General features: G+C 42.4%; 1 protein-coding gene across 1 annotated transcript in view; it reads right to left on the reverse strand.

Moving 5' to 3' along the window:
- Nucleotides 1–19,168, reverse strand: part of LOC126481550 (homeobox protein Hox-B4-like) — a 34,145-nt gene extending 14,977 nt beyond the window's left edge. The window contains exon 1 of the mRNA XM_050105426.1: nucleotides 19,004–19,168. Within this exon, the coding sequence (XP_049961383.1) occupies nucleotides 19,004–19,168 (165 nt within the window). The remainder of the gene's footprint in view (nucleotides 1–19,003) is intronic.
- Nucleotides 19,169–26,539: the final 7,371 nt, after the last annotated feature.

Raw genomic sequence — 26,539 nt, forward strand, 5'->3', positions numbered from 1 at the left:
GCGGCGGATCCCGGCGGAGGTTCGAGTCCTCCCTCGGGCATGGGTGTGTGTGTTTGTCCTTAGGATAATTTAGGTTAAGTAGTGTGTAAGCTTGGGGACTGATGACCTTAGCAGTTAAGTTTCATAAGATTTCACACACATTTGAACATTTTTTGTAAACATGGTACGCAATAAGCAAAAGTTACTTTCTCATGTCGAAATAAAAATGTGTTTCTTTCAATGGTTAATTCGTTAGTTCTCTTCCGAGTGTACTTAGAAATGTTTCCGCAAACTTTCATTGTCCTACGACCCTCTCAACTAGCGAAAGTTTCTCTATAGCTACCCTGTACTTCCTTGGATGACAGGAACTTTTGGCACTCTATCAGTTGAGGCGCTGTGCCCTCTCGATCTCCAGATAGCAAAAAAAAAAAAAAAAGAAAAAAAACGGCGATGTATTCGCTGAACAAAGAACAGCATCATGAAGTGAAGAATTTAATAAGAATACGCGCCACAAGCAAGCAGCAAAGTCACAGTCAGATCTCCCATTTGTGGCAGAAACGGTGTGATGATGCCGAAACACCGAGGCGCACCAAAGGTTTCCTCTCAAATATCAAACAGAGAGTGGGAATGGGCACCTTAATCCTTCAAGAGGCCTGGCACACTCCTTGACTTCTCTGTCGGCACTAGCACACCTTCCTCGTTCTCACTGTCAGTAAAATTAATGATACTGACAGGGAGGTCTCGCAGCTTCCCATAAAGTCATTTTCCCCAGTCTGTCTTACCCACTCCCTCTGCGAGGTAACAACGTGCCCTGCTTTGAACTGGAATGTGACTATTGCTAGTAATGTGACTGAGTTAGTCCCCAGTACAGCCAGGTTATCGGTTCACTTTGGCGAGTAATACGAGCAAACGATATTTATGTTGCAATAGCAGTCAATGTCAACAGCGTTTTTAATGTAGTGTAGTTGCCGTCTCTCCCCTGTATCAATCACGCCATTTCTCTGTCGGCATACAACAATGTTTTCACTGTTCAGTGGTATAAAGATGGCCAGATGAGTTCCAAATTGTAAGTATATGTAATAAGATTATAGGCAAAACAATTACACAGCTACAAATTTCTCATCTGGGTGGATTTTCGTTTGTCATCTTTATGAGTAAAGCCTGCTTTTGATGAATATTAGGATGTATTTTCATTTGATTTTATTGAACATGTAAAACGTATGAGCCTTACCCGCTGTCTGGCGGCGAGAGCGCATAGCACTGCCGAACGGAAGCCGCATGGTTGGCATGGGGAGGCTGCGGACAGCGCGGCGGTTGGCAGCCCTGCGCAATCCAGATCGCGCACCTTTTGCAGCCACTGAGTCCGATCTGCTTCTGGTTGACTTCGGGCCTCAGGTACGCGTTGAACTGAGGGGAAGCGGCATGCTGGTCTTGTACCTGAAAGTGCCCGCAACGCATCTGTCAATAACTTTGGGCCCAAAATTTCATTTCTTTCTTTCTGGATATTAAAACTCACTGAATAAAAAAGAAAAAATATTAGTCACCCCATTAAAATAAGGCACGTGTCTCCTTGGAGCGCTGTAGATGAAGAACACCAATGAGGCGGCCGTATGACTCCCTAGCACTGTCATGTATTCACAGTGAAGTACTGTGTATGTACCAGTTAGCTGTGTGCATTCTGTAATGGCCTGGCGTTAAACCAGCCGTGACATGTTAAAATGGAATGAAAAGATGGCAGCAGACAAAGTAACTACCAAAATACAGGGTTATTCTAAATAAACAACTTGATGTAGTAATCTTTGTTAGCTGCTTGTTCTCGCTGAAGTTGACTGGACAATCTCTTTAGTATTAAGTTATCTGCCGATGGCCTATGAAGCCAAAACCCAGTTCATAACAAACTATTAAATAAATATTATTGTGGAACATTAATACTGTGTTCTCAAGTTATTAATATGTCCATGTTCCTCCAAGAACCGACGCAATATTCCATTAATATTAGAGGAAGTGGTACAAATATGGAATACCATTTTGTTCTTCATTCATAAATTTCTCACTTGTACACATTAAGCAAACAAAATAACTGCAGCGCCTACTTTGGGATATATTTTAATGCTTCCTATATTTTGGAATACATACTACATTAGGAACATTTCTAAATTGGGCATAGTACAAAGGATGACATTTTCAGCACTTCAGCTTACAGGGTACAAATATGGAATACTCAATTCGTTACACGTTTGTTAAGGTTAAAACAAATAATGGAAAATCCAATAATTCATTGTCAACGAAAACACTATAAAACATAATAACACAATGGAAAAACACACGAAATATACCATTTTCAGATATTAAAGTCCTTACTTTAAATAATTTCATTTGCAGAAGTGACACATGTATCGTCCTTTAAGGGGACATGCTCGTGAAAATGACCAAAAATTTGAAAAAATTTCTGAGTTTGTAGAAAAGAGCATTTCATGCTGATTTCAAAAATGTATAGTTTATAGGCATTATCATTTTCCGTTCGTTCTAAAATTGAGGTTGAACATAATGCTGCACAAGGTCCACACCCATCTGTCAGTTTGAAGTGCGTCAGAATACGTGAAGCTTCTTCTTCTTTCTTCTTCACGGATGTATCACTTACGACCACGCGTAATCAACATTTGGTGGCCTTCCTTTTAGCCCAGTATTTCTTCATACGCTAGTTTTCGTTGCGCTGACCATGTATGCCAGTTAGTTTTTATCTCTCTTTCCTCAAAACCCCGTGTGTTTGTGATTTTTCTGATTTCATTTCTGTCATATATATTTGGAGGCCCTAATTCTTTCAGGTCTTTTTCCATCTGTTTGTACCAGTTTGGTCTTGTAGGTTTTTTTTTTTTTTTTTTTTTTTTTTTTTTTACAAATGTATGGATTTTGTGTGTTAACCTGTCTGAATCCATTCTTTCTAAATACCCCATGAATTGTATTCTGCTCATGCGCATTGTGTCTGTTATTTTGGAGATATTTTTATATATTTCTGCATTGGGTTTTGGATAATGCACACCATCTTTAGTTCTTGGTCCTAGGATTTCCCTCATTATTTTACTTTCTTTCACTTCTAATTCCCCTTTTAGTGTTCTCTGTTGAAGATTTAGTGCCTCAGATCCATAGAGAGCATTGGGTTTAATTACTGTTGTGTAGTGTCGTATTTTGCATTTCCAAGAAAGACTCTTTTTGTTGTAAACGTTTTTTGTTAACTGAAACGCCATCTCCATTTTCTGGACTCTTGATCTGACAGATTTCTTTTCATTACAATTTTCTGCAATCCATTAACCTAAATATTTAAATTCTTTTACTCGAGAGATGTAGTTATTACCAATTTTGTGATCAAAAGGAGCATCTTTAATGTCAGTCATAAATTTTGTTTTTTCAAATAAAATTTCCGATCCTATTTTTGCTGCCTGCTCTTGTAATAATTCTAGCTGCTTTTGTGCATCGGTAATGTCTTGGGCGATCAGGGCCATGTCGTCAGCAAATCCTAAACAGTTTAATTCTATGCCCTTACGTTTTGGTCCCAGTTTGTGTGCTGGTGCACCTGCTTTTCTCCATTCTGGAACAACTTTTTCAAGAACACAATTGAAGAGCACTGGCGACAGCCCATATCCTCGTCGTACTCCTGTGTTTATTTCAAATTCTGTGCTCAATTCTCCCATAAATTTTACTTTGGATTTGGTCTCCATGAGTTTTTCTTTTATGATGTTTGTTGTCTTTTGATCTAATCCAATATCTGCTAACACTTCAAAAAGGGATTCTCAGTCTACCCGTATATTGTCATATGCTTTTCTAAAGTCGACAAACATGATTACATAGCTTTTGTTCGAAGTACTGTGCAAATATTTCATCGAGTTTTTCAAGTTAAGGATTTGTTCCACGCATGATCAACCTTTTCTGAATAAACTTTGGTATTCTCCTAGTTGTGAATCCAGCTGAGGTTCTGCTCGGTTTAGTAGAGCTTTAGACAGAATTTTTTATGTTATTGATACTAAAGAGATTCCACAATAGTTGTTGGGGTCTGTTTACTTCCTTTTTTGTACAGAGGATGTATGGTTGCTGTCTTCCAATCTGTGGATATTTGTTCAGTTTTCCAGATTTCATCTACAATTTCTTTGGGTTTTCTGTAAGATTTTCTCCTGCATTTTTCTATAATTCTGCGATGATTTGGTCTTCACCTGATGCTTTGTTATTTTTCAGTGACTGAATTATCTCTTTAAGCTCGTGTAAGTTTGGTGGCTTTGAGTCTGGGTTTCGTTGTGTATGATGGAACTCAAATTTTTCTGCAGGCTTTCCACAGTTCAGTAATTTAGAAAAGTATTTTGTAAGAATTTCAGCGTTTTCGGTATGGTATGGGCAGTTTCTCCATGTTCATTTTTGAATTGGAATGGTGGAGGAGAGTACTTTGTTAATTTTTGTTTGAATACTCTCTAGAAATTTCAGGAATTGTTTTTCTTGAAATTATCTTCAATGTCTTGCAATTTTTTGTCTTTGTGTTGTTTATGGACTGTTTGTTTTGCTTTTATGACTATTTTCCTAGTATCTTTGAGATCTTCCAGAGTCTTTTGATTTTTGCTGCACAACCAATTTTGCCACGCCTGTTGTCTGAGATTTATCACTTGCTCACACTCATCTGTCCACCATGGGTGTTTACATGTTCTTGTTTTTGGTGCTACAGTTTCTGCTGCTTTTAAAAGTCCTGCTAGCTGTTGTTGCCAATTTTGTGGTTTTAAATTTTGTGTTTCTTCTGTAAATTGTTCATTACCATTATCTTTTGTACATCATATTTACGGCGTGGAGATTTCTTACTAAATTTTCTTTTTCCGGTAATGACAGCTAGGGAGAATTTTGTTGGGTAATGGTCAGAATGTAGGTCTAGTCCGTTAAGGACTTTAAGTTTCATGATTTCTATTGTATTTATGTGGGAGATCATTACATGATCCAACTGATATTTACCTAGTGATGAATTAGGTGAGATCCAAGTTTTTTTTTGAGGCTCTTTTCTTGAAAAATGTCGATTTGAAAAATAGGGCATGGTTTTTTCAAATTTCAGTGAGTTGCATGCCATTCCGGTTGGTCTTTGTATGTCCTGACCATTTACCTACCCAATATCGATATTTCTTTTCTTTGCCAATATGTTCATTGAAATCGCCCATAAGGATTTTGATATGGTTATTTGGAATTTTTTGGAGAATATTATCTAATTTGTTCCAGAATTCTTCTACTTTGTTTTTGTTAGTGATGTTAGTTGGTGCACATCCATTGATTACAGTGTAAACCTTATTAGCTGATTTTATTGTCAGTGTGGAGAGCTGACCTGAGTAAGATTTGAAAGTCATGACTGAATCAAGTATTGATTTATCTACTAAAAATGCAGTTCCGAATTGTGGACAATTTGCCATGGCTCATTTTCCAGGATTTCCTTTGTATAACCTGTATCCTTCTAAATCAAAAGAATTTTCATCTGTATATCATGATTCCTGAAATATGATAATTTTGATTTTATGTTCTCTGGATTTGTCCGGGATGTTTTTTAGTTTTCCCATTTTTAAGACCATTATTTTGTTCTTCCGTTTTTCCCATCGTTAGTTACAGATCGTTAACACAGGTGTATTCTAGAAGGCACTGACTCCTGGAACCAAAGTACAGGCATGTCTAGAAGGCTATCGTTCGAATGTAAACAAAGATCTGAGAATATACGGTTTCGGAATGTCAAACACGTGTGGTTTTGTAGTTATTGTGTGTTGTTTTGTTTCTGTGTGTGTGTTTCTAGTGGTACAATTGCCGAGCGTAAAAAAATTTAGCCCCAAACGAAAGTTTCGTGGCAACCAGTTCCAAACACAATCAAATAATACACATCAGTTGCTTCAAAAGTCGCCTGCAGGAACTGTGTCTACAGACAGTGCTTCTAGAAATAAACATTCGCTTTCTGAATGTAATAAGAACTAGGCTAGTAGTATTGTGAGCAGCAATAACGGCGGAAATGTTATAGAGAACCTAAATATGCTGTCAAGACCTTTGAAGAATGCTGTGAAATGTATGTACTGCAATTGTGAAGATAGTATTGATGTTTCTGAGGAAATTTCAGCAAGGAAGGGTCTTTCAAGTCGGTTAGTGATTGCTTGTAATTCGTGTAAGATGCACAGTGATACTAGGACATCGCCAGTAACTGATAGTCGACATTACAGTGTAAATATTCAGCTCGCTTATGCAATGCAATGTATTGGAAGGGGAAAGAGAACCGCCCAGTCTTTTTGTGCAGTGGTAGATTTGCCTTCACCTCCACTGAGGTTTGACAGATACAATAAATTGACACATAATGCTTTATATGGTGTATGTGAACATTCAATGAAAAGAGCAGCAGAAGAAGTAGTAGCATTGTCTGAGAATACAGACATTGTAGAAGCATTTGCAGGATCTTGGCAAAGAGAGGCCATACTTCTCTGAACGGGGTTGTAACTGCGACATCTATTGAAACTGGTAAGACACTAGATTATGAATGTCTAACAAAGCATTGCTAGGATTGTTCAAGTAAATTTATTGGCACCCATGTTTGTGTAAAGAACATTGATGGCCCACGTGGAAACATCGAAACGAAAGGAGTTCTAAACATTTTTAGAAGATGAGAGGCCAGTCGTGGTGTGAGGTAGATAGGCTACCTTGTGGATGGAAACTGTAAAGGACACACTACTGTTGTTAATGACAGACTATATGGGGACACACTGATATAAAAGCTTGAATGTGTTGGGCATGTACAAAAAAGAATGGGAGCTCGGCTGAGAAAATTATGTGAAGACTTCAGTGGAAAAAAAACTGTCAGATGGAAAACACATAGGTGGTCTAGATTGTCTTACAAAAAGTGAAATTGATTCTTTGACTCAGTATTGTGTACCAGCAATAAGGAGAAACGTAGGAGATTTGGAGAACATGAGACGAGATGTTTGGGCAACATGGTTTCACAGAGTGTCAACAGATGAAACCCCACAGCATGGTTTGTGTCCAAAAAGATTCGTGGTGTAAGTACTGGTTAAGCAATGCTACAGGCATTCAATATATCCACAAGCATTCCTTACCACTTGTTGTGAAGCAAGTAATTATATATAGGGATCTGGCAAATAAAAATCTATTTAGGAAATGTATGCACGGTATCTCTCAGAATGAAAATGAAAGCTTCAACAGCTGTATATGGGAGAGAATACCCAAAACTGTATTTGTTGGGCTGACAGAGCTGAAGTTTGGTGTAATGGCTGCAATAATAACATTCAATGATGGTGCAATTTCAAGGATCAATGTTATGAAGAAATTGAACATCCAGGTGGGAAGGAATATGGCTTCAGCTCTAACTGCTATTGATAAGCGGTGGGTAACTGAAGCAGAGACAGCTGCAGAAGCTGCTACCAAGGAGTCAAGGATAAAGAAAAGAATGAAGAGAAATCGTATGGAGGATAAGGAAACAGGAGGACAACTGGGGTATGCAGCTGGAATGTTCTATACGAGCATAGTGCTAAGTTAATAAATCTGTAAATCTTCTTTTGCGATTTACTGAAATCTTGAATTTTCATAATTCAGGTACACTTTTCTCCTAAATTACTGACGTTAAACTCACAAAAATTGGTAGAGATATTTATAATGACCTCTTCTGCTTCCCTTGCCTACTATTTCCTGAAACATTTATAACATGATGATGATGTCGGTGATATTTTAGCTACATTTTTAAACATTTTAGTTGTAGTAAAATAAATTACTTGTCTTTTTCACAGATCAGCATCACGGAAGGAAATTGGAGGCATGAAACACTTATGTGAATGTTGACTATACTCTGTCTCTTTTTGCAAGCTGTGCAATCAGTGGTTCCAAAGAAAATGGTACCACAGTGAAATAGTGTTCCACAGTGAAATAGTGTTCCGTTTTTTATACTATTATAAATATTGTTGTCAGCACCAAAATATAATAAATAATTCAATGACTTTTTTGGAAATGCTTTGACTAATGACCCTAATTGTGTGTAAGGGTTTTGAGCTATCTCTCATTTATATATCAGTTGCACTGTGAGACTGAAGATAATGCTAAAAAAACAGCCCATTCAATGGCGTGTCCCCTTAACGTAATGTGCACATTCTGTGTGCGCCCACATTTAGCTCATTCTTCTGCCTCGTTCTGCGAAAATATACTGAAACAAAAGAGACAATTGCCATCTTCATTAGTTGGTACACTGTTGTCCAGAACGCTACTAATGGAGGATGAATCATCTTCCATTCTATAACCAATAACCATCATCCTCAGAACCAGATGATTCTTGATTCCTACGCTTTTGTGGCCTCTGCTTCTTTATCTCTGGTTTTTTTGTTGCAGTCGTCGGTACTTCAAAAGATCTCTTGTATGGAGACAAGGTTAGAATTGCTAAAGGACCTACTTTTCTTCCCTGCAATGGGCGATATTTGTCAAGGTGTAATTTCAGATGTAGCAGCAGATGTTCCTCCCTTGACTTCAACCTTAGCCTTTCCACTTTTACAATCCACAACTCCTGCAGATGGTTCGTTGGCTGTGTCATTAGGCAAATCCCTAATTATTCCTCCGTTGCTGGCAATGAAATCTGCATCCGTGAAAACTGGGAGTTTAAAGGGTATATTCCTGTCACCCTAAACCCATTGACTGCTACCTCCCCTGTCTAGCACTTGAGGTAGACCCTCCCATTCAGTTCGCCAATGTCCATGGAGACCTGCATTTTCCCTCGTCCACACGCTCATCAGCTTTTAAATGACTCACGAAAGTTCCACACAGCGCGTGCATCTTGTGGAAAGCATGAAGGGGCAGACACAAGCTTTTGACATGGTTTTACGTGCGAAATTTATAACATCCATATTTCTGGAGTGGCCCTCTTTCTTTTCTCTAACATTTTTAATTGCTATTCACGTAGCGGACTCATCCCACTGCTTTCGAGATTGTGAAGTCATTTATTAAGCAATTCCTATAAGTAAAACACGTTGTGAAAGTACGGTAGGAATATGGAATACTACGGTACAGATATGATCGGTTGGTTGATTTTGGAGAGAAGGGACCATCGGTCCCATCGTATCTGGGAAGGATGGGGAAGGAAATCGGCCGTGCCCTTTCAAAGAAACCATCCGGCCATTTGGCTGAAGCGATTTTAGGGAGAGCACAGAAAACCTAAATCAGGATGGCCAGACTCGGATTTGAACCGTCGTCCTCCCGAATGCGAGTCCAATGTGCTAACCACTGCGCCACTTCGTTCGGTGGTACAAATAAGGAATACTAGCATCCATGTTAGATACACAGCCCTCTTGAAATTCAGAAACGCAAATGAAAGAGAAAATTAAATTTAAATAGGCCATTTTACGGCTTAATCTATTAGCTAGACGTCTGTTAACAAAACTTATTAACAACTTATGTATTATGACAAGAGTGAAAATGAAAACCAGCATTCTGCAACAATTATGTCTCCTAGTAAATCCGTTAAAATGGCTTCACTCATTCGCAATGCCTGCCAACTGTAAGACGAATGCATCCCAAAGCAGTCTATAGTTGCTGAACGTAGTTTTTAAACATCTAACCAAAGCAGAGCACTTACAAGGCGAGAAATCATAGTATTTCACATTAATAATGCTATTCTAGATTTGCACCTCTTCCTCTACTCTCAATTAGGTACCTAATCGTGCAGAAGATTTAGTTACTTGATCCAATTTATTCTCATTTCTGAAACTGAAAGAGCATCATGCATCTTTCTACAAATGTTCCATGTGGCTTTCACTTCTCACACACCAGATATCCCATTTGTGCGAGAGTTATTCGCACATGTGCCGGAGCCTGCTACCCGTGGGCGACCTTGGCCTTTCTCTCGATATGCTACACAACCTCTTACCACAAACTATGCTTTTACAGTATTTGCCTATGGCGGAGCTTTGTGATACTCCGTTCCTAAGCGTCTTCTTATAACTGGCGACTGCGTTTTGTGGTACCAAAAGCAACTCTTAGCAGATCCCGCGCCGCTGTATGTCTGCATTGGTGGTGCGATCATGCACTGCTTCCGCATAAAGAGCGAATGGAGTCACATTCAGAAGCGTAGGACTGAAACTTGAGGAAACGGCGAGAGGTTTGAAGAACTCCCGGATAATAATCAGTCAGCGGTTTTGAAATTATATACCATTTCATTTAGATTGCTAATTTGGAATAGCCCTGTAGTTTAAATCTCAGATGCTCCTGGTGAAGGCGGGGAGGGGGCTACATAGAAAGATTTATAGTATAAAAATCCTCTTCTGTTGCTGATAATTTTCTAAATTTATTCAACAAGTTTCACCAGATAATTATGGAAATGTAAATGTGTGGCAGTCGATCCAGTCAGTCATTGGGAATCTCACCCACGTGAAACAAATGCATGGGAGCGTAGGACCAGCAACCACAGTGCCCCCTGGTAAGCACTACACGGAAATGACTAGTGCACACGGCCCAGAAACCAGCTGACCGCTGTGGCGGAAGCGACTGGCATAGGAGACGGTGAGTTGCGGAAACGAAGTAATAGAGAGAGAAGGCCAACGGCACTGACCGATCGCCGTGTCATCCGAAAGGCGTCAGTGGATGCGGATGAGTGGCATGTGGTCAGCACACCGCTCTACCGGCCGTTGTCAGTTTTTGTAACCGGAGCCGCTGCTTCTCAATCAAGTAGCTCCCAGTTCGCCTCACAAGGACTGAGTACACCCAATTTGCAAACACCGCTCGGCAGCGCGGACGCTCTTCCATCCAAGCCCGACAGCACTTCCCTAAGTGATCTGATGGGAACCAGTGTTGCCACAGCGGCAAGGCCGTGGGCAGAAGCAGAGAGAGAAAGGTGGGTTGTTAACTGGGCATGAAAGTGCTACAGGTATGTTGCAGGGAACAGCATGCGCCATAATAGCGCTTAACAGCTTAGCGACAGGATGTGGGTGCCCAGCAGGCGTGAATGGCCTCCGTACTGGTGTCTCTCTATTCCATATTCCTCTGACACGACGGAAGTAAAAGCCGGAGCGGACTCTACACGTCTGACGCCAGGGTAATGGAGATCAGTCTGCTGGGACGCGGTACACGTTAGCAGAGAACGAATAAGCCACGGTAAATGAATGAGGAAAAGTGAGACACGGCTGAGCAAGAAATGAGAGGAATGAGGTGGAGTGCAATGTCTCCGGCCATTTTATAGCATGGGTAGTGTGTATCCACGGATAAAAGTATAATCCGCATTTAGAAGGAAGCTGCACCAACCCATTCCGGTTAGATGTCTGGGATGGGGACGAGGATTTTCCTAACTTTAAGTTTTTCATCCCAACGTGGCGCCAATGCGAGGACAGTAGATACGCTACTCGCTCCACGACCGCAGTGCGCCATGAAGAAAATTTGAACGGAAACAGCTTCTCCTAACGGAGAACGAGTAGTTTTAATAAGATTGATTGTTAGTAAACACTTGATTATTCCGACATCACTGTCAGATAGTCCTGTCCTTACACAAGGCCGCCCGCTGGTGGCAGAGCGGTTCTAGGCGCTTCAGTTTGGAACCGCGCGACCGCTACGGTCGCAGTTTCGAATCCTGCCTCGGGCGTGGATGTGTGTGATGTTCTTAGGTTAGTTAGGTTTAAGTAGTTCTAAGTTCTACGGGACTGATGACCACAGATGTTAAGTCCCATAGTGCTCAGGGCCATTTTTGAACCTTACACAAGACATTGGCAGTTTCAGAATTTCGTGCATAATTAATTTACTGGGAGAGACTTGCATGCCAAGTTTATCTACAGACATACACCGCAAACCACCGTACAGTGCTTAGCAGAGGGTACCTTATGGCACTACTAGTCGTTTCCTTTCCTGTTCCACTCGCAAACAGGGCGACGGAAAAACGACTATCTATATGCCTCTGAACGAGCCCTAATCTCTCGCATCTTATATTCATGTTTCTCAGGCAAAATGTACGTTGGCGACAACAGAATCGTTCTACAGTCGGTCTCAATGCCGGTTCTCCAAATTTGGGCAATAGTGCCTTACAGAAATGGTATCGTCTTCCCTCCAGGGATTCCCTTTTGATTTCACGAAGCATCTCCGTAGTACTTACGTGCTGATCGAACTCACCGGTAACGAAGCTAGCAGCACGCCTCCGAATTGCTTCGATGTCTTCCCTTAGGCCGTGTTCTACGTGAGCGACAGCTTCAGACGACAAAACACAACCGCAAGTGTAGTTACGGAAGTGTCCTACGTGAGCGACATCTGTGTCGCTGCCTTTCTTCCGCTGCAACTGGCGACGTTTGAATTCAAACGCGTTTGAATCTTGTCGCTGTAGCACGCGCGACACAGAGCGACAGCCACGTGTCTTCTTGGCAAAGCAGCGGAGTGGACGCGACGGCAGCTATGAATTTGTTAACATCCGATTTTAAGAAAACTATTCGGTGAAAAAAATTCGATTCTTACGCAACCTATGGCTTCATATCCTTAAATGATAAAGGTCAGAATTTATTTTCGTTATTCGTCATAGTTACTGTGCTGCACAAAATTGAGTACATGGCTGCACGAAATTTTTAAGAATTTGCAGAGGTAAAATCACATTGTGTAGACTTTCCGTATAGTTCATTTAAGGCCATACATTACTGCGTATGAAATGTAACCAATATATCTAAATTGTATCTAAAGTTGAGGCCGGAGTGATATCTCTTTTCATTCTTGAGATATTGGTTGTTATATCCACGGACGGGTCGCTCGCGGCGCGTTCGAACCTTTCCTGCGCTTCAGGAGTCAAGTGGTCGTAAAAATCGTCGTATCTCATAAAAGGTTCAAGATAACGAAACGACGAATTTTGGAAATGACTATTTTATCATATGATTAACACTCGATACGTTTGTGTAAACGCGTGCACAGAGAGAAAACAAGACTCCCTATAACTTACACCATGAGGTTCTGTCCAAATTTTCATAACCAAACAAAGGGAGAGAAACAGGTAAACGGGGTATCAAAGTGACCCCAGCATGAGGTCTAGTTTGGCATGAAAATATTAAAATGCTTGAAAGTAATGGCATGAAAATATTAAAATGCTTGAAAGTAATAAGGGTAATGAACGACAACTTAATTAATAAACTGAGGAACAATTGAAATATTTCACGAAAAGCTGCTGTAAATGAAGTGTCAAAAATGTAATCTGTTCAAGACCTAGCTATATTGCACATAGAAAGATACATTGGTGCGGTATTTAAATGTCAAGAAGGCTTCCTTCGAATCAAGTATGATAGGAAGGCAAACGAGGAGTCAGTAAGATCTGAATAAAACTTGAAATTAAAAATGAAAGAAATCAGTCAAATATTTCATGAAATGATTTGTGTAAAAGGAATAAATAGATCAGGGAAATGTTCTACATGCCTTTGAATGATGCTCGAAATCATGAACAGAAAATGAGATGCACCAAACGTTTCCCTAATATTTTGTATTTCATACTTTTAGACAAATCATTACAAAAAACGTTTGACTTTCCTTTCAAAAATTTTGTAAGCTTTAATTTTACAGACTATTTAGAGTAACTGAAATGCTTGGTCTTAACACTGACTGCTGATAAATTACGTTCGCAACATCAAATATCTGTTAAATTTCATCGTTCATTGTAATTTATTAGGAATTAAATGTGTGTGATATACTGGGATAGGTGTGAAGATCAAGTTCTTTGGCAAGAGCTTAAAAATATACTTAGCGATGCAGTGAAACGGTATACATAAAACTTACTCTACAGAATCGTAACTGAGTCAGTAAAAAATGTAAGAACGGCTGGGAATCGAACCCAAGACCCTTTCCTCAACCATAATTATGAACTGTATCGAACCCCCTCTACCACAGCTAACTATTGATAGTTGGTATTAATCTGTGTGCTTATGTTCGTATTTAGCGTAATTAGTCATGTAGTAGTCATTCTTCCGCATTTATTGGCTGTTAAAAACTCTTGATAATGTAAAAAAACATTCGTATTTAATTTATTGATGAGACAGACGAATGTTCCTCTGCTCATTCACATGTATTCGAAGAACTTGTCTGGTGATCTTCGTAGATGACGATACTTATGAAATTCTCCATGGAGATTCCTCCCTTTGTAAATTTCATGCACAGCATTCCTTTTCGCTTTATTTCCTTAAGTAAACCTAATTCTGTAGCCTTACTCTCCAGCCACAGTATTTTACAGGTTCAGGACGCCGTTTTATAGAAACAGCTGGTTGGCTCTAAGCAGCCATCTTGTAGCGCGAAATGGTGGCTCGCACGCAGGACACCCAAGGTTTTCGCCCAATGTTGTTGCTTGTCGCTGGAGTGTCGCGTATCCAGAAGTCGCTCGCTTCTGTCGCTTGCATAGAACACGGCCTTAATCTGACGTGGTGGGGATTCCAAACACTCGAGCAGTATTCGAGAGTGGGACAGACTAGCGTTCTATACGCCGTCTCCATGGATGAGCTACATTTTCCCAAAATTCTTGCAATAAAACGAAGCCGTGCGTTCGTCTTCCCTACTACAGTCCTGATGTGCTCATTCCATTCTATATCGCTGTGTAACATTCGGGCTAGGTATTTAATCGAAGTGACTGTGTCAAGCTGCCACCTACTAATGATGCATTCTAACGTTACAGAACTGTCCTTCCTATACATCCGCATTAACTTGCGTCTTTCCACATTTAGACCAAGCTGCCACTCATCACAGCAACTAAAAATTTTGTCTAAGCCGTCTTGCATACTCCTACAGTCATTCAACGATGGCAGCTTCAAATGGTTCAAATGGCTCTGAGCACTATGGGACTCAACTGCTGTGGTCATCAGTTCCCTAGAACTTAGAACTACTTAAACCTAACTAACCTAAGGACATCACACACATCCATGCCCGAGGCAGGATTCGAACCTGCGACTGTAGCAGTCGCACGGTTCCGGACTGCGCGGCTAGAACCGCGAGACCACCGCGGCCGGCACGGCAGCTTCCCGCACACCACAGCGTCATCAGCAGACAACCGTAAATTACTGCTCACTCTGTACATCAGGTCATTTATGTATACAGAGAACAAAAATGATCCCATCGCAGTTCCCTGGGGCACTCCTGACGGTACCCCTGTCTCTGACGAACACCCGCCGTCGAGGACCACGTACTGTGTCCTAGGTAGTTACTTAACATAGAGGGGTGGAAAAAATATATACAAACACCAAAAGCACGACACTTTCGATGTGCAATATGGTGTAGAAAAACTGTTGGCATTCAAGGCAGCTTCCATTCGTCTCGGAATGGATAAATATAGGACCCGTATGGTTTTCAAGGGGATCTTATACCATTCTTCCGGCAAAAAGGTGGCGAAATGGAGGTGGATAGCGATCATGCACCATTATCTCCAAAGTAGACCACAAAGTCTCAATAACGTTGAGATCTGGTGACTGTGGTGGCCACGGGACATCCGACAATTCATCCTCATGCACACGAACCAGTCCTGGGCGATGTGGGCTGTTTGAACCGGGACCCTCTCGTCTTGGAATACGGCTTCGCTATTCGAGAACCAACATTGTGCCATGGGATACAACTGATCGGCTGAAGTAGTCATATGATGCTTGGAAGTAAAATGACCTCGCAAGTTACCACGGGGCGCATGGAATACCACTATATACCTGCGCGAATCAACACCGAACCCGCGCCCTGTTTCAATCTTGGGACATGAGCTCAAGCCAGAATCGGAAACAATGTGGAACAAGATTCATCCTACGAAATGAGTTTCCATTGCTCCATAGTCCATGTTTTAAGGCTCTGGCACCATGTTTTCCTGTTACGGGTATTCGCATCACTAATGAGTGGTTTTGGAATTTCAATTGCCCTGAAATTCCCTGCTTAAGGAGATCCCTTTGTGTTCTTTTGGTACTGACAGGATTCGCGAGTGCGACATAAAGTTTTTCAGTGACTTTTGCTGCTTTCGCCCTCTTATTTTTCGCCACAATCCGCTTCAGTACCACCTGCCACAATCAGTCACCACACACTTTTATCCGCATTTTGACTTACATGTCTTTCCGCTTTCCAGGCATACAGTGTAAGTGTTTGACACGATGCCTCTTGAAACACCATACACTTCAACTCTCTTGGGTACGGAAGCACCCTCCATGCGAGCATCAACAATTTAGCCACGTTCGAATTCACTTGGTTCCGACATAATGCACTCACAGTTACACAGAACACTGTTCTATTCACGACGGGCACTTGCAACGTATCGAACAGGTACCGTTCGCGGTGAAATACAACAGCGCAACCTGCAGACTTGGTTAGCATCAACACATATGCTCAAGCATGCATTTCCAGTGGTATTCCCACATTTCTGTCAAACCCTTGTATGTACAATCGTCCCCTGGTTCCGGTCATTGGATTCGTGAATTCATCAGCCGTCCGAATCTGTGAGTATAGTTTAGTTATACTGATTTATAACATTCTCGACTTTGTGTGGACAGGATGGAATAGTTGAGCTGCCGTGAGTGTGAGTCACTCTGTAAAAGTCTGTATGCACTGTAGATAAGATGTTGGCCAACTGAAAAAAATATACGGAGATACTCATTAGATTCTCATCTGATCACTGCAATTTCAAACCGAATAAAACTGTTATGGGCCCAGATGTTGTCAGCAATAATAACAATAATAATAATAATAAAATTCTGTTCGCAGTTGCATCCGCCATCAAAGAAGCAGGTCTGAAGACTGGGAGAAAGCGACAGCATATTTCATATCGCTATTCGTCTTTCTTACAAACTCCTAAGTTTCCGTTTCTATATTACTCATCATAACGTTCTTGTTATGCCAGAAAAATTTAGAAGTTTCATCTGGAAACGTAATAGTAGGTTTATTACAAACCGATCGTTGTGTTTCTCGTAGTGAAAGCGAACGGGTGGCCCCTCAGCTTTTGACGTGCGAGTGGATGTACTACGAAGAAATTATCCGTGTGGGACGCAAACCAGTAGATGTAACGTTCGTCCAGAGACAAACAAATCACTGCAATTTCAGAAAAATTGCATGATCTATTCAAGAGAAACAGCTACACAAATTCAATAATTCAATAACGCATTGGTCGACCTCTGGCCCTTGTGCAAGCAGTTGTTCGGCCTGGCATTGACGGACAGAGTAGCTGGATGTCCTCCTGAGGGATAACGTGGCAAGTTCTGTCCAATTGCCGCATTAGATCGTCAAAGTCCGCACATGGTTGCAGAGCCCTGTGCATAATGCTCCAAACCTTCTCAACTGGGGAGAGATCTGGCGACCTAGCTGGCCAAGGTGTGGTTGTTATGGACGGGGCCCTCCAACTATCTCGTGATTTTGACGATCTAACGCGGCAACTGGACATAATTTGGCCCGATCTCTCTCAGGTGGTCAATTCAAGAACAGTATCAATGAATGCAAAGCTGCATAACTGCTTGCGTAAGCGGTGGACCAACGCGTTATTGGCTCGCTCAATATGTGAAGCTCTTGCTCTTGAATAAATCCTCCAGCTTTTCTGAAATCGTAATACTTCGTTTGTCGTTACATGTCCATTACATCTAAATATTTTCGTTGCATTCGGATAATTTATTCGCGGCGCTTCTTTTTTAGTCTTAGAGTGTATTTAACTCAAATTATCTCTTGTTGGAGATGTGTGATAGAGTTCCAATTTGGAGGACATGGAAATATGATGCAGTCCTAAGATTTGCTTCGTTTAATCTATTCATTTAAACGGAGCGTCAAAAAAGTTTCTCTCTTGTCGAACACTGGTAACGTCATCTTCATCTACATCTACATACATACTCCGCAATCCACCATACGGTGCTTGGCGGAGGGTACCTCGTACCACAATTAGCATCTTCTCTCCCTCTTCCACTCCCAAACAGAATGAGGGAAAAATGGCTACCTGTATGCCTCTGTACGAGCCCTAATGTCTCTTATCTTATCTTTGTGGTCTTTCCGCGAAATATAAGTTGGCGGCAGTAAAATTGTACTGCAGTCAGCCTCAAATGCTAGTTCTCTAAATTTCCTCAGAAGCTGTTCACGAAAAGAACGCCTCCTTTCGTCTAGAGACTCCCACCCGAGTTCCTGAAGCATTTCCGTAGCACTCGCTTGATGATCAAACCTTCCAGTAACAAATCTAGCAGCCCGCCTCTGAATTGCTTCTACGTCCTCCCTCAATCCGCCCTGATAGGGATCCCAAATGCTCGAGCAGTACTCAAGAATAGGTCGCACCAGCGTGCTATAAGCGGTCTCCTTTACAGATGAACCACATCTTCCCAAAATTCTACCAATGAACCGAAGACGACCATCCGCCTTCCCCTGCCATTACATGCCATTACATGCTTGTCCCACTTCATATCGCTCTGCAATGTTACGCCCAAATATTTAATCGACGTGACTGTGTCAAGCGCTACACTACTAATGGAGTATTCAAACATTACAGGATTCTTTTTCCCATTCATCTGCATTAATTTACATTTATCTATATTTAGAGTTAGCTGCCATTCTTTACACCAATCAAATATCCTGTCCAAGTCATCTTGTATCCTCCTACAGTCACTCGACGACGCCACCTTCCCGTACACCGCAGCATCATCAGCAAACAGCCGCACATTGCTATCCACTCTATCCAAAAGATCATTTATGTAGATAGAAAACAACAGCGGACCTACCACACTTCCCTGGGGCACTCCAGATGATACCCTCACCTCCGCTAAACACTCACCATCGAGGACATCAAGAAATAGAATCTCGTGAACTTTTCGTACATCGTCACGAGAATTTGGTGACGTAACTAAAGATGAAACGAAGCATAGCACAGCTTTTCCCAAACTTTCTGATGGCACGTCCAACTCGGTAAGTGGAATAGTCGGAGACTCTGAGTGCGGCGAGCGGCCGCGTGCTGACCGGGCCTGGCGGCGGCCGGCGGGGGCAGCAGGTGCGGCGGCAGCCGGCAGAAGAGGCTGCAGCGCGCCGCGTCCGTGCCGCCCGCCTCGCGCCCGAAGTCCAGCACCAGCGCCGTGCGCCGGCGCGCCCGCTCCTCCGGCGGAGGCACGTCGCACTCGTCGCTGTCGCTGCTCAGCCAGTCCTCGTCGTCCACCAGCTCCACTGGCTTCAGCCTCTGCAACCCGGACAGGCACAGGGATGTCGTCCACCGACTCGCTGACAGTATAAACATCGCGACTGCGTGGTGGAATACACTGAGGTGAAAAAAAGTCACGCGATACTTGTGAATATCGTGTCGGACCTCCGTGTGCCCAGCGTTCTGCAGCGACTCGACGTGGCACGGACTCAAGTGGTTCAAATGGCTCTGAGCACTATGGGACTTAACAGCTGTCATCAGTCCCCTAGAACTTAGAAATACTTAAACCTAACTAACCTAAGGACATCACACACATCCATACCTTTCAATACCGGCTCCTTGACCAGTGTTCAAGGTTTACAGCTGAGCTTTTTGCTCTCTATCAGGATGTTCAGTATATCCGCCGCCATCGTCATTCTCCCTATGCCATCTGCTCTGATTCTTTGAGTCTCCGTGACCCATATTCGGACCACCCTCTCGAGCAACGAATTCAACGGTCCCTTCAGTCGCTAGCTGATACTGCCGCTCGTGTCCTTTTTTGGGGATTCCTGGCCACGTTGGTGTGCCCGGGAACGAAGCTGCTGATGCTGTGGCCAAGGCTGCTGTCCTCCTGCCTCGGACAGCTTCCTTTTGTGTCCCATCAACTAATGTTCGTGGGGTTCTTTGTCGCTGCGTTTCATCATTGTGCGATGAGGCTTGGTCCTCTCTCCATGAAAATAAGCTTAGGGCCATCAAACCGATCCCGACGGCTCGGACGACCTCCTCACGCCCTTCCTGGCGAGAGCAAGTCATTTTGGCCAGGTTGCGGATTGGGCATTGGCGATTTAGCCACCGCTACCTGTTGTCTGGTGACCCCGCCCCGCAGTGCCCCTGTGGTCATCCATTGATGGTGCACCATGTTTTATTGTCCTGTCCCCGTTTCATACACCCTCATATTGTCCTGTGTCTACCTTCTACCTTACAGGACCTTTTAGCTGATGACGCTCGAGCAGCTGCTTGTGTCCTTCGTTTTATTACACTGACGGACTTGTCCAAAGAGATCTAACTCTTTTATTTTGTTTCTCTGTGTCCTTCTAAGTACTTTCTGATGTTGCCCTCTTGCGTTTTCCTACGCTATTAGTGCACTAACGTTTGTGACTGGGCGCTAATGACCTTAGTAGTTGAGCGCCCTAAACACAAATGAAAAAAAGAAAAAGAAGAGGAAAAAAAGAAGGAAAGGACCTGCGACCGTAGCGGTAGCGCGGTTCCCGACTGTAGCGCCTAGAACCGCTCGGCCACCCCGGCTGGCGCATGGACTCAACGAGTCGCTGGAAGCCCCCTGCACAAATATTGAGCCGTGCTGCCTCTATAGCCGTCCGCAATAGCGAAGGTGTTGTCAGTGCAAGATTTTGTGCACGAACTGATCTCTCGATTATGACCCATAAATGTTCGATGGGATTCGTGTCGGGCGATCTGAGTGACCAAATCATTCGCTCGAATTGTCCAGAATCTTCTTCAAACCAATCACGAACAATTCTGGTCTGGTGACATGGAGCATTGTCACCCAAAAAAATTCCGTCGTCGCTTGGGAACGTCAAGTCCATGAACGGCTGTAAATTGTCTCAACGTAGCCTAACACAACCAGGACCCCGCCCATTCCACGTAAACACAACGTACACCATTACAGAACTACCACCAGCTTGCAAAATGCCTTGTTGACGACCTGGGTCCATGACTTCGTGGGGCCTGCGTCACACTCGAACCATTCCACCAGCCCTTACCAACTGAAATCAGGACGGTTTTCCAGTCGTCTAAGCGACCAACCGATATGGTCAACAGACCAAGAGAGACGCTGCAGCCGATATTGTGTTGCTACCGAGGGCATTCGTATCAGTCATCTGCTGCCGTATCTCATTAACGCTGAATTTCACTGCAATGTCCTAGTAACGGATACGTTCGTCGCACGTCCCGCATTCATTTCTACGGTTGTTTCACGCAGTGTTGCTTGTCCGTTTGCGCTGACAACACTACGCAAATGCCGCTACTCTCCGTCATTACGTGAAGGCCATCGATCACTGCATTGCCATGGTGAGAGCTATCGCCGAAATTTGGTATCCTCGGCACACTCTTGACACTTTGGATCTCGGAATATTTGAATTCCCTAAATAATTCCGAAATAGAATGTCCAATTTCAACTCGAACTACCATGCCGCTTTCAAAGTCTGTTAATTCCCGTCGTGCGGCCATAATCACGTCGGAAAGCTTCTCATATGAATCACCTGAGTACAAATGACAGCTCCGCCAATGCGCTGCCCTTTTATACCTCGTGTACGCGATACTACCGCCATCTGTATATGTGTATATCGCTATCCCATGATTTTTGTCGCCTCATTATATAAATAATGCAAGGCCACACACACACACACAGTTACAGACAGATGTACGCTCTCACAGATACACTGTAGTGCCTGACTATTCTATGGGCACTACAGGCCGACTGAGTTGAAGGCTTATATCGGGTGAAATGGGATACTGGATATATAAGGCAGGGAGTGTGAGGGAGGGCTGTAGAAAAAGTTGCTGACCTATGCGTGGGTATCAAGGAATTTCGAGACTAGCTCTGTAACACGCCAACAGGTGCAGCTTGTGCACGAGGATCAGCACAGGACAATCCAATCATCGCTGACATTGCCAGTGTGTCATGTGGACCACGACAGGCATTCCTTATACGTGGTTTCAGCGAGCAGTGTGAAGCAGCCACGTTCATCTACATCTACATCTACATGGATGATCTGCGAATCACATTCAAGTGCCTGGCAGAGGGCTCACGGAACCACTTTCACAATTCTTTATTATTCCAATCTCGTATAGCGCGCGGAAAGAATGAACACCTATATCTTTCCGTACCAGGTTCTGATTTCCCTTATTTTATCGTGGTGGGCCAAGTCTTACTACCTTTCTTGAATATTGGTGTGACCTGTGCAACTTTCCAGTCTTTGGGTACGGATCTTTCGTCGAGCGAACGGCTATATATGATTGTTAAGATTGGAGCTAATGCATCAGCATACTCCGAAAGGAACCTAATTAGTATATATTCTGGACCAGAAGACTTTCTTTTATTAGGTGATTTAAGTTGCTTCACTACTCCGAGGATATTTACTTCTACGTTACTCATGTTGGCAGCTGTTCTCGATTCGAATTCTGGAATATTTACTTCGTCGTTTTCTGTGAAGGTATTTCGGAAGGCTGTGTTTAGTAACTCTGCTTTGGCAGCACTGTCTTCGATAGTATCTCCATTGTTATCGCGCAGAGAAGGCATTGATTGTTCCTTGCCGCTAACATACTTCACATGCGACCATAATCTCTTTGGATTTTCTGCCAGGTTTCGAGACAAAGTTTCGTTGTGGAAACTGTTATAGCCGTCTCACATTGAACTCCTCGCTAAGTTTCGAGCTTCTGTAAAAGATCGCCAATCATGGGGATTTTGCGTCTGTTTAAATTTGGCATGTTTGTTTCGTTGTTTCTGCAACAGTGTTCTAACCCGTTTTGTGTACCAAGGAGGATCAGCTCCGTCGTTTGTTAGTTTACTTGGTATAAACCTCTCAACTGCTGCCGATACTATTTCTTTGAATTTAAGCCGCATCTGGTCTACACTTATATTATTAATTTGGAATAAGTGGAGATTGTCTCCCAGGAAGGCGTCAAGTGAATTTTTATCTGCTTTTCTGAATAGGTATATTTTTCGCTTATTTTTCGAGGATTTGGGGATTACGATATTCAATCTTGCTACGACAACCATGTGTTCACTAATCCCTATATCGGTTTTGATGCTGGTTATTAACTCAAGATTATTTGTTGCTAAGAGGTCAAGTGTGTTTTCACAACCGTTTACTATTCGCTTGGGCTCATGAACAAACTGCTCCAAATAATTTTCAGAGAATGCGTTTAGCACAATTTCGGATGATATTTTATGCGTACCTCCGGAATTACACATGTATTTCCGCCAACATATCGAGGGTAAATTAAAGTCACCACCAACAATTATCGTATGTGTCGGGTACGTGTTTGAAATCAAATTCAAGTTTTCTTTGAACCTTTCAGCAACTGTATCATCTGAACTGGGAGGTCGGTAAAAGGATCCAATTATTATTTTATTCCGTTTGCCAACAATGAACTCTGCCCATACTAACTCACAGGAAGTATCTACTTCAATTTCGCGACAAGTTAAACTACTTGTAACAGCAACAAACACGCCACCGCCAACCGTGTTTAGCCATCTTTTCGGAACACCGATAGGTTCTTCGCAAAAATTTCGGCTGAGGTTATATCCGGCTTTAGCCAGCTTTCAGTGCCTATAACGATTTGAGCATCAGTGCTTTCTATTAGCGCTTGGAGCTCTGATACTTTCCCAACACAGCTGCGACAATTTACAACTGTTATACCAATGGTTCCTGTATCAATGTTCTTCCTGTGTTCAGCCTGCACCCTTTGTGACTGAAGCCCATCTTGTGTTTTCCCGAGACCCTCTAACCTAAAAAACCGCCCAGTCCACGCCACACAGTCCCTGCTACCCGTGTAGCCGCCTCCTGCGTATAGTGGACACCTGACCTATTCAATGGAACCCGAAACCCAACAACACTTTGGCACAAGACGAGGAATCTGCACCCTACACGGTCGCAGAACCGTCTCAGCCTCTGATTCAGACCCTCCACTCGACTCTGTACCAGAGGTCCGCAATCGGTCTTGTCGACTATGCTGCAAATGGTCAGCTCTGCTTTCATATTGCAACCAAGACTGGCAGCCTTTACCACTTCTGTTAGCCGCTCGAAACCAGAGAGAATCTCTTCTGATCCAAAGCAACACACATCATTGGTACCGACGTGAGCAACCACATGCAGCTGGCTGAACCCTGTGCTCTTCATGGCATCCGGGAGGACCCTTTCCACATCTGGAATGACTCCTCCCGGTATGCGCACGGAGAGTACATTGGTTCGTCCCAAAGATGATGACCCAGGAGCAGCACCGCGTTGAAGTCTGCACAAACCTTCGTCAGAGTGCCATGGATAACACATTCTTTATCCCGGGAATCATTATGGGAGGCGAAACGTGGATATACACGTCCGAACTAGAGACAAAACAATAGTCTTTCCAATGGAAGGCTTATCATCTCAACGGCTGAAATAGGCAAGGCAGGCCACAGTGCACCCGAATGCATGCATGCTCGTCGTATTGATCTATTTTCGTTGTGTTGTGCATTAGGAATACTTTGCCATCTTCTCGAAGCTGAAGATTCAACACAAAGGCGTCTGTTTAGTCATCACTGCAGAGATCCAAAGCGAATCGCAGAAGGTGCTTGACACACTTCCAAAAGAAGACTTCCTGGACAGATTTCAGCAGCGGCAGAAGCACTAGGTAGGCTGTCTTGTTACTTTGAAGGTGACAGTGCCTAAACATAGATGTTGTGCATAAAGTTCTTTCTTCTAAAGAGAGGTAGTCTGAAAACCATTCTTTGTGCTCACTTAAAGAAAATGTTCCTACCTGTTGCTAACTCTGGAGAATCAGGAATTATGACTATAAATAAAACTTTTGAGTTCTAACTGATTGATGTATTCCTTAAAAGTTCACACACAGAAAATACAATATTATCCCTAGTAATGATAACAACAACAACAACAACAACAATAATAATAATAATAATATATCTCGTGGAGGCCTGGGAAAAGAATAGGCCTTCGGTATGTTCTGCCAGTCGTAAAGGGCGACGACAGGAACAAACCACTAATAGGGCTAACCCCCCTTTTAGTGTGATTAGTTGGTTCAGGACAGAACTAAAGAAGCCTCGGACAAGCGTCGTCATGGTCGGGGACGACGCTTGATCCCTATGCCCGCCCACAATGGTAACGACACTGCTAGCCAGCTGGAAAATGATTTAAATCCAAATAGAGGTGTTTTGCAGGATATGCTACCCCAACCACCCTAGAAGGAAAACAAAGACAGAGGATGAGATGGTCAGATGAAGTTAACCGACACCTCATGTTCTGTTATTACCGAGCAACAAACCTAGGAACCAACACAACTGGATACAGATCACAAGTATACACAACATTTATTACCAGATACCCAGAATTAAAATTTTTAACAGAATAACGACTAGCTGATCAGATCCGTGTAATAATCAAAAATAACAGGATACCCCAGTCAGAATTAGAAAACATCAAACAACAAGTACAACAAATACTAGAACAAAATAATGTGCAATCAGAAGAAGAAGAAAATACAGTAATGGACTCAAACATCCCAGAGCAAACAAACAAAGAACAACACGCATCAATTAAACAATCAGAGGAAAACGAAATCTTAAGACAGCCACCAGAACAAGCACAAATAGAACACAAAGTGACACACATGTAAGATATAGAAGAAAAATTTCAGCTGACATATATAGAATACAAAGACACAAATACAGACATTAGACCATTCTTGCATAGACCACCAAATAACCCACAAGTCTAAACAACAATAACAACTATCAACACAATCATACACAACAAAATAAATGAAAATACAACTATGGAAGAGTTACAACAACTGGTTTATATAGGCGCACTCGCTACACTAAATATACACACTAGGCAGAGATCAGAACCAACCAACACACAGAAGAAACCCACAAAACCAGCATGGCAACACAGGCTACAGATCAGAATAGAGAAACTGAGAAAAGACATCGGACAGCTAACACAATTTTTAAGAAATGAAATGTGAGAAAAAAAACGAAAAATCTTAGGTAAAATCTCACAACAAGAAGCGATAGAGAAATTAGATGAAAAGAAGCAGAAATTACAAGCATTGGCCAAACGGCTTAGAAGATACAAAAAAGTGAAAATAGAAGGAAACAAAACCAATCATTCAACACAAACCAAAAGAGATTTTACCAGACAATAGATAACACACACATTAAAACAGACAATCCACCAAACATAACAGACATGGAACACTTCTGGAGCAACATATGGTCAAACCCGGTACAACATAACAGACATGCACGGTGGATACAAGCAGAAACAGACACATACAAGATGATACCACAAATGCCTGAAGTGGTAATTTTGCAACATGAAGTCACCCGAGCAGTTAATTCTATGCACAATTGGAAAGCCCCTGGAAAAGATAAAATAGCAAATTTCTGGATAAAGAAGTTCACCTCAACACATTCACATCTAACTAAATTATTTAACAGTTACATTGCAGACCCATACACATTCCCTGATACACTTACACATGGAATAACTTATCTGAAACCTAAAGATCAAGCAGACACAGCAAACCCAGCTAAATATCGCCCCATAACATGCCTACCAACAATATACAAAATATTAACTTCAGTCATTACTCAGAAATTAATGACACATACAACACAGAACAAAATTATAAATGACGAACAAAAAGGCTGTTGCAAAGGAGCATGAGGATGTAAAGAGCAACAGA

Source organism: Schistocerca serialis, chromosome 1, assembly GCF_023864345.2.
Source record: "Schistocerca serialis cubense isolate TAMUIC-IGC-003099 chromosome 1, iqSchSeri2.2, whole genome shotgun sequence".
NCBI lineage: Eukaryota > Metazoa > Arthropoda > Insecta > Orthoptera > Acrididae > Schistocerca > Schistocerca serialis.